Source organism: Heterodontus francisci, chromosome 27 (genome assembly GCF_036365525.1).
Source record: "Heterodontus francisci isolate sHetFra1 chromosome 27, sHetFra1.hap1, whole genome shotgun sequence".
NCBI lineage: Eukaryota > Metazoa > Chordata > Chondrichthyes > Heterodontiformes > Heterodontidae > Heterodontus > Heterodontus francisci.
In genome coordinates, this window is record NC_090397.1 from 30,823,726 (window position 1) to 30,835,778 (window position 12,053).

Below are 12,053 nucleotides of genomic sequence, written 5' to 3' on the forward strand. Positions count from 1 at the left end.
TCCTGTACTATGGTGCCATGGTTAGGTTGCTCATCCACCCAGCAGCCCCCACTCTCATCCAAACACGCTGAAAGAACCTCAAACCTGTTGGACAATTGCAAAGGCTGAGACTCCTGCCCTCTGGGTCCCCTTACCTGCCTCAGCTGCAGCCACACTCTCCTGTCCCTGACCACTGACCAAATCAGAAGACCCTACCCTAATGTCCAGGTAACTTACCCCCTCCCCCCCTCCCTGATGCGTTGCAGTGTCTGCAGCTCGGACTCCAGTTCAATGACTCTCAGCCGAAGCTCTTCGAGCCGCAAACACACTGCAGACCTGTTTGCCCTGGATCACACTGGCATCCAGGAGCTGCCACATGCTGCAGCCGTGAAGCATCACCTGTCCTTCCATCCTTAATGTGTTTTAATTAACTACTTAATTATTTTATTCAATTATTTATTTTATTTTCCTTTTTTATATATTTTATTCAGCTTACCACTAGCTCCTTTACTATTTTAAACATTAGGATTAAAATAGACCTTAACTACTTACCAGATACTCAAACAGGTAGCTTCTTCCCCAACCAATCACCTATCTGCTTGCCTGTGATGTCACACTTGATTTCCTTGAATGAGCTCATTTCACTGAACAGAGGATCCGATAGAAGATAGTCTCTACCTGCTCTCTGCGCTCTTTTCAACAAAGTCTCTCCCCGCTCTTAAAACGTTAACTATCACTTAAGAAAAATTACTAAGAAAACTAATGGGACTAAAGGCGGACAAGTCCCCTGGACCTGATGGTCTGAATCCTAGGTTCTTCGAAGAAGTGGCTGCATTAGTTGTAATCTTCCAAAATTCCCTAGATTCTGGAAAGTCCCAGAGGATTACAAAACCACAAATGTAACACCTCTATTCGAGAAAGGAGGGAGACCAAAAGCAGGAAACTATAGGCCTAGTAGTCTAACATCCATCTTTGAGAAAATGCTAGAATCCATTTTTAAGGAAGTTGTAGCAGGACATTTAGAAAATCATAATGAGATCAGGCAGAGTGAACATGGTTTTATGGAAGAGAAATAGTGTTTGACAAATTTATTAGAGTTCTTTGAGGATTTAACAAGCAGGGTGGATAAAAGGGAACCAGTAGATGTAGTGTATTTGGATTTCCAAAGCCATTCAATTAGGTGCCCACATAAAAGATTACAACACAAGATAAGAGCTCATGCTTTTTGGGGTAATATATTAGCATGGATAGAGGATTAGCTAACAGGAAACAGAGTCGGGATAAATAGGGCATTTTCAGGTTGACAAACTGTAATTAGTGGAGAGCCGGAGGGATCAGTGCTGGGGCCTCAACTATTTACCATCCTTATTAATGACTTGGATGAAGGGACCGAGTGTATTGTAGACAAATTTGTGGGAAGGCAAGTTGTCAGGGGGCACAAAATGTCTGCAAAGAGATATAGATACGTTAAGAGAGTGGGCAAAAATCTGACAGTTGGAGTATAATGTGGGAAAATGTGACGTCGTCCACTCTGGCAGGAAGAATAAAAAAGCTGATTATTATTTACATGAAACTACAGAATGCTGCGGTACAGAGGGATTTGGTTGTCCTTGTACGTGAATCACAAAAAGTTAGCATGCAGGTACAGCAAGTAATTAGGAGGCAAATGGAATGATCTTATTAAATGGCAGAGCAAACTTGAGTGGCTGAATGGCCTACTCCTGCTGTTATTTCTTATGATCTTGCGATTATGTTACCGTTCCTACATCCACTACGCTACCTGACCTGAAACGTCAACTCTTTTTCTCTACACAGATGCTGCCTGACCTGCTGAGTATTTCCAGCATTTTCTGTTTTTGTTTGACTAGGCTACCGTTCCCTACATCCCCGACCAGCTCCTGAACTATATGATATAGGAGTACAAGCTCACATGTAGTCCAGACCGATAGCACCACAATGGAAATTTTAAGGCACAGGTAAGCATCTGATTTGCTCAGAACCATATCAAGTTTGGACAAATTTCATGAGTGCTTGAATAGGAGTAGAATGAAGAACAATTTGAGGCAAATTCCAAGGACGATTGAACTGATCATTTTATGCTGCCTATCAACCATGTAAAAGTGGCATTACACTTACATTATAAAGCCATTATTTTGTAGCAAATGCAGAAGTCAAAATCACAACTGTCAAATTTTATGACAAAATGAACCTTTAGTATCAAGTACTGTACGTTAACTTTAGCATTAATTTTACATTATGAATTTAGATTTAACTTTTGAATACATTTTGTTCCAAATGTACATACACCCAAATTCATTTATAATCCTGATCCAAATACAGAAGTTAATCCATCAAATTACTTACTTATAAGAGACTGATGACGACCTTAGAATGCCAACAGCATTTCTTTTCAAAATACAAGTTACGAAGGCTGATGAGACTTTTTGTAGCATTTATGCAACCAGACATGTTAGTTAAATGCCCACATCAATGAAAGCATATAAGAAACAAAGATGTCAAGAAAAAAATGTATTATATGCAGAAGCCAAAGTAATATAAATAAACCCTTCATAGCTGGCTTCAGGTTGGCAATAATTTCACTAAAAGAAAATATAGAATGGGATACTAATAAGGCATAGCATGGAGTGTTATGATTGGGATATCTCAAATTAACCATGAGATTCTATTCAACTCTATTTTATGGACAAGATAATGAGGTAAGAAGTTGGTTTTCGTAGACAGAAACATCAATAGATTATGAACTTCACTGGTTTCAGAAAACAGGAAAGGTTGAGCAGATTGGGCCCATACCCATTGGAGTTTAGAAGAATGAGGGGTGATCTTATTGAAACATACAAGATCCTGAGGGGACTTGAAAGGGTGGATGCTGAGAGGATGTTTCTCCTTGTGGGGGAGTCTCAAACTAGGGGACAAAGTTTAAAAATTAGGGGTCTTCCATTTAAGACTGAGATGGGGAGAAATCTTTTCTTTGAGGGCCATTAGTCTGTGGAATTCTCTTCCCCAGAAAGCAGTGGAGGCTGGGTCATTGAATATATTCACGGCAAGTTAGACAGATTTTTCATCAACAAGGGAGTCAAGGGTTATACGGGGCAGGGAGGAAGGTGGAGTTGAGACCACAATCAGATCAGCCATGATCTTACCAAATGGTGGAGCAGGCTCGAGGGGCCAAATGGCCCACTCCTGCTCGCAATTCTTGTGTTCTTCGAGTGATCAATAAATGGCAACAGTTTTTGCTTGTTGCTGTTACTAAAATATAATTTGGCACCATCACTGCCAAATATGCAGTTACATTTTCAGTTTTTTGTTCAGTTTAAATTTAATCAGAAATGCCATTCTGTTTATTCTGTTAGAATGTCAACAGGACTACCGTATGATATGTACATAATTCAGTTGCATGAGATAAATTCTTAATCTCCCCTCCATAAACAAAATACAAACTCGGTACCTCCACCTACAAAGTCCTTGTTCACAGCCGATAAATATTTGTAACTTTTTTTTTTATTCTTTTGTGATATGTGGGCATCACTGGCTAGGCCAGCATTTATTGCCAACCCCAAATTGCCCTTGAACTGAGAGGCTTGCTAGGCCATTTCAGAGGGCATTTTGAGAGTCAACCACATTGCTGTGGGTCTGCAGTCACATGGAGGCCAGACCAGGTAAGGACTGCAGATTTCCTTCCCTAAAGGACATTAGTGAACCAAATGACTTTTTACAACAAATCGACAATGGTTTCATAGTCATCATTATACTAGCTTTTTAATTCCCAGATTAACGGAATTCAGATTTCCCCATCTGCCATGGTGAATAGCCTGGGTTTCTGGGTTACTAGTCCAGTGACATTACCACTACGTCACAACATTTATCGAACCAAATCATGGATTACAAATGAAAGAGTCCAATATCAAACAGAAAAATCTAAGATAATGATTTGTTTACGAAAAGAACATTTCAAATGCAGTGGAATGGTTCATAGCAAAACTCAGTCACTGCTAAACAAATTGTCTGTGTTCCAACCTACTTACAACTGAATCAAATAACATTTTACTGAGCTTACGACCCACTTTAACTGGAATTGCCAATTCTTTCCATGCTTAGCCCTAAGAGCAACAAAATGTACTCTACAGATCTAAGAGAATGGGTTTCCAGTTTATAAAAATGATTCAACCTAACTATACAATGACAATCTCCAATTACATTTCAAAATTGTTCACTTAGAGGAAACAGACCTCTAAGGAAAAAAGGCAGTAACTTCTTTAACTTGCAATTCTTGAATCAATGGTACAAACACAAAAATGTCAGTGAGACCTTTTTACTGTTGCTCAATCTTTGCCTTTTCTCTTCAATCAAATACTCAATAATGTACTGTGTTACTGGCACAGTGAAATCTATCCCAGCAAACCAGAATTTACTATCAAAAAAGTGAAGCAATGTTCCATATTGAAAATGACCAGCAAATGATTTGACAAAAAAAGCATGAGGTTTTAAAAACTATACAGTAGTCAAAGAATAAAGTTTCAATCACATCTCATTTTAGTTCAGTAAAAACTTTATACCCTTTACTTTTTTTTTTGCAATAGATTATTATTAACCCTAGTAATGGATGTATACAATACTTACAAGTTGTTCAGATTTTACTCCAAATAGCTGGACAGTTTTAGCAACATTCCTTGCAACAGCCAGACTCAGGCTTGGATCTACAGAGGCCACGTTAAATTCACTGCAAGTAGAGAGATTAATACATCAAAAGCCATTACAAATCTATGTGAAGTTTTAATTACAAATTACATACATCTTCTGTACTTTTATCAGCTCTTGTGCGCTGTAATAAATTGTTACTTTTGAAAAGTATGTTTGCTAACACAACCTTCAGAAACTTCCATATGTCTGAATACGTACATTCCTGGTGGTCCCATGAATGACTTGAGTATAGCCTGTGTTTAGCTCAGCCATACACACAAAATGTAAGATTCTCTCCCCAGTTTATACTGACTTAGGTGGACTCAACTGTGATAAGGGCACAACAGTTGACTTCAGCACATTGGACTGGAGAGGGAAAATCCTCCAGTGTTTGTATACCTGTTAAGTGCTATCCATTGGCCCCTATGAAAAATGCACAAAGTCTTGGGGTGAGGAAAGGACTGGCCACAGTTCCCACCCCCAAGTTGAATAACTTGCATTATCACCCTCACACATAAACAATGACTACTGGGGAGAGGATCTGGACAGGACTGATACCAAAGAATCAAGAACCAGCAAGAAGTCCATGCCTCTAAGAAAACTGATGAGGGAAACAACAGTATAAGTTCTTGTCTGGTGCATTTGCTGACTCTTACTTACAAAGACATGCTCTATACTGTTTTCATGTTCTATCTGAATGACATAGAATGCGAATTGTAAAAGTACAAATTAACAGCATCACACGATCCAGTTAATTTTCTCAGTTCTAGTGGAGTTACAACTGATTTTTTCTAGTTGCAGAGAATCCCCAACACATTTTTTTTTAAACTGAAAATTTGAAACAAATACAACTATTTCCTGTTGCTGTGTCGCACATTCACTTCAACAAACTGACTAGCAAGAAACAGGAATTAATTAAGTCTTGTTTCAGATAATTGTAAATTCAAATTCAGTGGGCTCTAAAATCACCAAGAAATGAGCTCATTTTGTTGCATTCTTACTGGGCACATGGACAATGAGCTCTGATTTATTTTTAATGATATATTTCCAAAAGAAAATGACTTCAAGAAATGAACGATTAATAAGCATCAATCATAAAATCCAATGAAAATAGGGAAAATACTTATATAATTAGAAAAATCCATCAAAGTTTGGTGTGCAGAACATTGTTTATATGTTCTCATAATGAATAGCATGTTATTCATTTTACCCTTTCACTATTTTCTTGCTAATCAGTCAAAACTGCCTGCTCAAAGGATTCAAACTGAATTCTAGATTAGCTGCCCTCAAGTAAAACAACTTCCATTTATATAGCACCTTTAATGTAATAAAATGTCCCAAAGCACTTTACAAGTGTTATCAAAACATGTAACACAGTTCATTAGCTGGTGCAGCTTTTGCTTTGTAACCAATCCTACCTGGCAATTGTTTTAATGATGCTATCAAGCTCGTCGTTTGAAGGTGGATTACGTCCTCCAGGAGGAAAGACAAGGTTGATTGGGTCAAACAGTCGTGATAATGATTTTGAGAGATAAGCAGATTCATAGAATTGGAGAGAATCCTTCAGGGCCTTCTCAGGGCTGAGGAAATTTGAGATTGTTAGAATATTAAAAAAGAAACCGTAACAATTATATTCTTTGAATATATTAACAGTCTGTTGCCCTTGATGGACAGATACTTAGGTTACATATTTAATTTTTGCTACAGCAACTATAATTTTATGCTAACTTTAGTGAAGCTTGCCTGAATTCTCATCAACAATTTAAGCATTACAGGTTTGAACCTGCAATAACTGTCACTGATTGCATTAATACATTTGGATGAGCATAGAATACAATTCATTGTTTGTCATTAAAATATAAATTTCAGCAACAACCACAACAGTAATCCTTAAGACCAAAGCAACTCATAAGAATATCTGTTCACACATCAACATTTCTTTCAATTATGCCTAATAAAAAAAATTGCATACAAATACTGGCTCCTTTCCAGCTTAATCCAAAACAGTTAAGAAGTCTTAATACATTTCTATGTATGCACACATTGTGGGTATTTACAACAAGAAGCAGGCATGAAGGCAGCAGTCGTGACAGAGTGCAGCTCGAGACAGTGTGAGCTTGGGAATTCGGTGCAGTGAGGGAGGAGGTGCTGTCCTGATCATTTACGAAAAAAGGAGTGGTCTCAGAAAGGGAGCTGGAGACCAGCAGTGAGACGAGACAGCTGAAGCCCAGAAGCATTAATTAAGTGAACAGGCAGGTGAGTGGTTGGTTAGTTTTAATTTTTTTTCTCTCTAAATGGGGGCAGTAGTTTAACTGGTACTGCAGAATTAAGTAACTGAGAGCATGAATCCGAAGGTTGTGTTGCCTGCCCAGTGTTAAGGTTAAGGACATGTCCTCGGGGCTGCACAGGAACTTGGGATTGGGAGGGGAAGGATACAGTTGTCGTGGTCCGAATGGGTACCAATGACATAGGTAAGACAAAGAAAGAGGTTCTGCTGAGGGAGTATGAACGGCTAAGGGCTAAATTAAAAAGCAGAATGACAAAAGGTAATAATCTCTGGATTACTACCTGAGCCACAAGCAAATTGGCATAGGGTAAGTAAGATCAGAATGTTGAATGCATGGCTCAAAGATTGGTATGGGTCTCGATTCATGCGGTACTGGCACCCATATGGGGGGGGGGGGGGGGGGGGAGAGGAAAGAGGGAGCAGTACCACTGGGATAGCCTTCACCTGAACTGTGCTGGGACCACTGTCCTGGTAAATTGTATAACTAAGGCAGTAGAAAGGGTTGTGGCTTTAAACTAAGGCTGCGTTTGCTCGCAATGCAACCACTAGCTGGCGCAGTACTGGCACATGCACAAATTCAGCCACATCCACTGAAACGTCTCTGAAGCTGCCAGTAATAAAGATTGTGCTGCTCAATTTGTCACAAAAAGTGCAGCCTTAAGCCCAAATCCCCACAAGGGCTGTGATCAGTGCCTCCATCCCACCCCAACAGTACCTGTGCTAGTATATAGAACATTACAGCTCAGTACAGGCCCTTCGGCCCTCGATGTTGCGCCGACCTGTGAAACCATCTGACCTACACTATTCCATTTTCATCCATATGTCTATCCAACGACCACTTAAATGCCCTTAAAGTTGGCGAGTCTACTACTGTTGCAGGCAGGGCGTTCCACACCCCTACTACTCTGAGTAAAGAAATTACCTCTGACATCTGTCCTATATCTATCACCCCTCAACTTGAAGCTATGTCCCCTCGTGTTTGCCATCACCATCCGAGGAAAAAGACTCTCACTATCCACCCTATCTAACCCTCTGATTATCTTATATGTCTCTATTAAGTCACCTCTCCTCCTCCTTCTCTACAACGAAAACAACCTCAAGTCCCTCAGCCTTTCCTCGTAAGACCTTCCCTCCATACCAGGCAACATCCTAGCAAATCTCCTCTGCATCCTTTCCAAAGCTTCCACATCCTTCCTATAATGCGGTGACCAGAACTGCACGCAATACTCCAGGTGCAGCCGCACCAGAGTTTTGTACAGCTGCAGCATGACCTCGTGGCTCCGAAACTCGATCCCCCTACTAATAAAAGCTAACACACCATATGCCTTCTTAACAGCCCTATTAACCTGGGTGGCAACTTTCAGGGATTTATGTACATGGACACCAAGATCTCTCTGCTCATCTACACTACCAAGAATCTTCCCATTAGCCCAGTACTCTGCATTCCTGTTACTCCTTCCAAAGTGAATCACCTCACACTTTTCCGCATTAAACTCCATTTGCCATCTCTCAGCCCAGCTCTGCAGCCTATCTATGTCCCTCTGTAACCTACAACATCCTTCGGCACTATCCACAACTCCACCGACCTTCGTGTCATCCGCAAATTTACTAACCCACTCTTCTACACCCTCATCCAGGTCATTTATAAAAATGACAAACAGCAGTGGCCCCAAAACAGATCCTTGCGGTACACCACTAGTAACTAAACTCCAGGATGAACATTTGCCATCAACCACCACCCTGTCTTCTTTCAGCTAGCCAATTTCTGATCCAAAGCTCTAAATCACCTTCAATCCCATACTTCCGTATTTTCTGCAATAGCCTACCGTGGGGAACCTTAACGCCTTACTGAAATCCATATACACCACATCCACGGCTTTACCCTCATCCATCTGTTTGGTCACCTTCTCAAAAAACTCAATAAGGTTTGTGAGGCACGACCTACCCTTCACAAAACCGTGCTGACTATCGCTAATGAACTTATTCTTTTCAAGATAATTATAAATCCTATCTCTCATAACCTTTTCCAACATTTTACCCACAACCGAAGTAAGGCTCACAGGTCTATAATTACCAGGGCTGTCTCTACTCCCCTTCTTGAACAAGGGGACAACATTTGCTATCCTCCAGTCTTCCGGCACTATTCCTGTCGACAATGACGACATAAAGATCAAGGACAAAGGCTCTGCAATCTCCTCCCTGGCTTCCCAGAGAATCCTAGGATAAATCCCATCTGGCCCAGGGGACTTATCTATTTTCACACTTTCCAAAATTGCTAACACCTCCTCCTTGTGAACCTCAATCCCATCTAGCCTAGTAGTCTGAATCTCAGTATTCTCCTCGACAACATTTTCTTTCTCTACTGTAAATACTGACGAAAAATATTCATTTAACGCTTCCCCTATCTCCTCTGATTCCACACACAACTTCCCACTACTATCCTTGATTGGCCCTAATCTAACTCTAGTCATTCTTTTATTCCTGATATACCTATAGAAAGCCTTAGGGTGTTCCTTGATCCTATCCGCCAATGACTTCTCATGTCCTCTCCTTGCTCTTCTTAGCTCTCCCTTCAGATCCTTCCTGGCTAGCTTGTAACTCTCAAGCGCCCTAACTGAGCCTTCACGTCTCATCCTAACATAAGCCGCCTTCTTCCTCTTGACAAGCGCTTCAACTTCTTTAGTAAACCACGGCTCCCTCGCTCGACAACTTCCTCCCTGCCTGACAGGTACATACTTATCAAGAACATGCAGTAGCTGCTCCCTGAATAAGCTCCACATTTCGATTGTGCCCATCCCCTGCAGTTTCCTTCCCCATCCTACGCATCCTAAATCTTGCCTAATCGCATCATAATTTCCTTTCCCCCAGCTATAATTCTTGCCCTGCGGTTATATACCTGTCCAAATAATCTCATTGCAAGGCATCTTTCAATTCGCTCTTTGTATGATGCTTATTATTCTAACATATTGGTTTTGGAAATTGATTCATGTGGATCAGATTCATTCTCTTGCGCATTTGCAGCAGTACAAATGGATTCTGGGCTAAAATTCAGATAGAAGCCATTGTGCTTCTCTTCGCCGCTCCCTCCCACACATAACTGCTCGTCGCTGCTCTCCCCTCAGCCACAGGCGCCCACCCTTACCACTTCCATTCGCTCCCTACTTCCCCACCAAGGACGCTTCCCTCTTCTTGGCCACTGACTCCCGCGTCGCCCCATCACCCCTCGGCCGCTCAGGTGGCCCGTTGCCCGCCCCCCCCCGCTGCTTCTTTGGACTGCGCGGCAGGGAGCGATCGGCCAAAGGGGGAAGCGACGAGGGCGGGTGCAACTGGCTGATGGAAGGTGGCAGGGAACGAGCAGCCGAGAGGCGATAGCGAGTGACTGAGGGAAGGCAGCGGCGAAGCGGGGAGCGAGTGGCCCTGTTTCATCAAGTGAAGAGGTGTTAGAACGCATGCGCAAATTAGACCTAGCAAGCTGGGTGCTGGCATAGGCTGCGCATCCGCAGCACCATAGTGGCAGGGAAGAAACAGTTTTGCGCATGTGCGCAGCTGAGAACGCACTGATGACGTTGGCGCTTGGCTGCGTTGTCAGAAGTCACTTTCTCAAACTAAACAGGAGTAGGGCGGTGGGGAGAGTTTACATGAGGGGAAATTTGGAAAGTTAAAGAAAAGGACAAGGAAACAGTGCAAGGTAATGGATATGGAAACAAGAACCATACCACGACAGGAAAGGACACAGTGTAGAAACATAAGAGCACAACAGCAAATAAGGTCAGAGTAGGGAAAAAAAAGAGTAAGATGACAGAATTAAAGGCTCTTTATCTGAACGCTTGCAGCATTTGTAACAAGATGGATGTATTGATAGCACAAATAGAATTGAATATATGTCATGTCATTACAGAGACATGGTTGCAAGCTGACCAAGGCTGGGAACTGAATACTCAAGGGAATCTGACATTTCGGAAGGACAGAAGGAAAGGAAAAGGAGGTGGGGTAGCTCTGTTAATAAAGGATGACATCAGTACAATGGTGAGAAATGATCTGGGTTCAGAATCAGTTTGGGTCAGAAATAGCAAAGGGAAGTCACCTCTGGTGGGAGTAGTCTATATTCCCCTTAACAGTAGCTACAAAGTAGGTGAGTATACATCAAGAATAATGGAGGCCTGCAAGAAATTTACGGTAATAATCGTGGGTGATTTTAATCTTCACATTGATTGAAGAAATCAAATGGACAAAGGTAGCTTGTAAGATGAGATCGAGTGTATTTGGGACAGTTTCTTAGAACACATTTCAGAACAGGGTTATCCAACATACAGCCCGTGGGCCAAAGTCAGGCCCACCAAAGGTTTCAATCCGCCCCAGGGGCCCTCTGTAACTGACAGTGGGCTGCCCAGGCGGGGTGAACACTGAATGGTAATTCACAGCACAGATGTGCTGGGATCAGCTGCTGTTTTTGTGTGGTTCAAGATCGAGAGGGGGGGGGGGACCGAGAGGGGGGGGGACCGAGAGGGGGGGGGGACGAGAGGGGGGGGGGGGGACGAGAGGGGGGGGGGGGACGAGAGGGGGGGGGGGGGGACGAGAGGGGGGGGGGACGAGAGGGGGGGGGGGGACGAGAGGGGGGGGGGGGACGAGAGGGGGGGGGGGGACGAGAGGGGGGGGGGGACGAGAGGGGGGGGGGGACGAGAGGGGGGGGGGGACGAGAGGGGGGGGGGGACGAGAGGGGGGGGGGAGACGAGAGTGGGGGGGAGACGAGAGGGGGGGGGGACGAGAGGGGGGGGGGAGACGAGAGGGGGGGGGAGACGAGAGGGGGGGGGGAGACGAGAGGGGGGGGGAGACGAGAGGGGGGGGGGACGAGAGGGGGGGGGGACGAGAGGGGGGGGGGACGAGAGGGGGGGGGGACGAGAGGGGGGGGGGGACGAGAGGGGGGGGGGACGAGAGGGGGGGGGGACGAGAGGGGGGGGGGACGAGAGGGGGGGGACGAGAGGGGGGGGGACGAGAGGGGGGGGGACGAGAGAGGGGGGACGAGAGAGGGGGACGAGAGAGGGGGACGAGAGAGGGGGACGAGAGAGGGGGACGAGAGAGGGGGACGAGA

At 43.6% G+C, this 12,053-nt stretch overlaps 1 protein-coding gene across 2 annotated transcripts in view; it reads right to left on the reverse strand.

The window, feature by feature from the left end:
- cog5 (component of oligomeric golgi complex 5) overlaps positions 1–12,053 on the reverse strand; it is a 204,208-nt gene that overhangs the window by 55,399 nt on the left and 136,756 nt on the right. For both annotated transcript variants that reach the window (XM_068059080.1, XM_068059082.1), the window contains 2 exons: positions 6,096–6,257; positions 4,618–4,717 (listed from right to left, as the gene is read on the reverse strand). In XM_068059080.1, the coding sequence (XP_067915181.1) occupies positions 4,618–4,717; positions 6,096–6,257 (262 nt within the window). The remainder of the gene's footprint in view (positions 1–4,617; positions 4,718–6,095; positions 6,258–12,053) is intronic.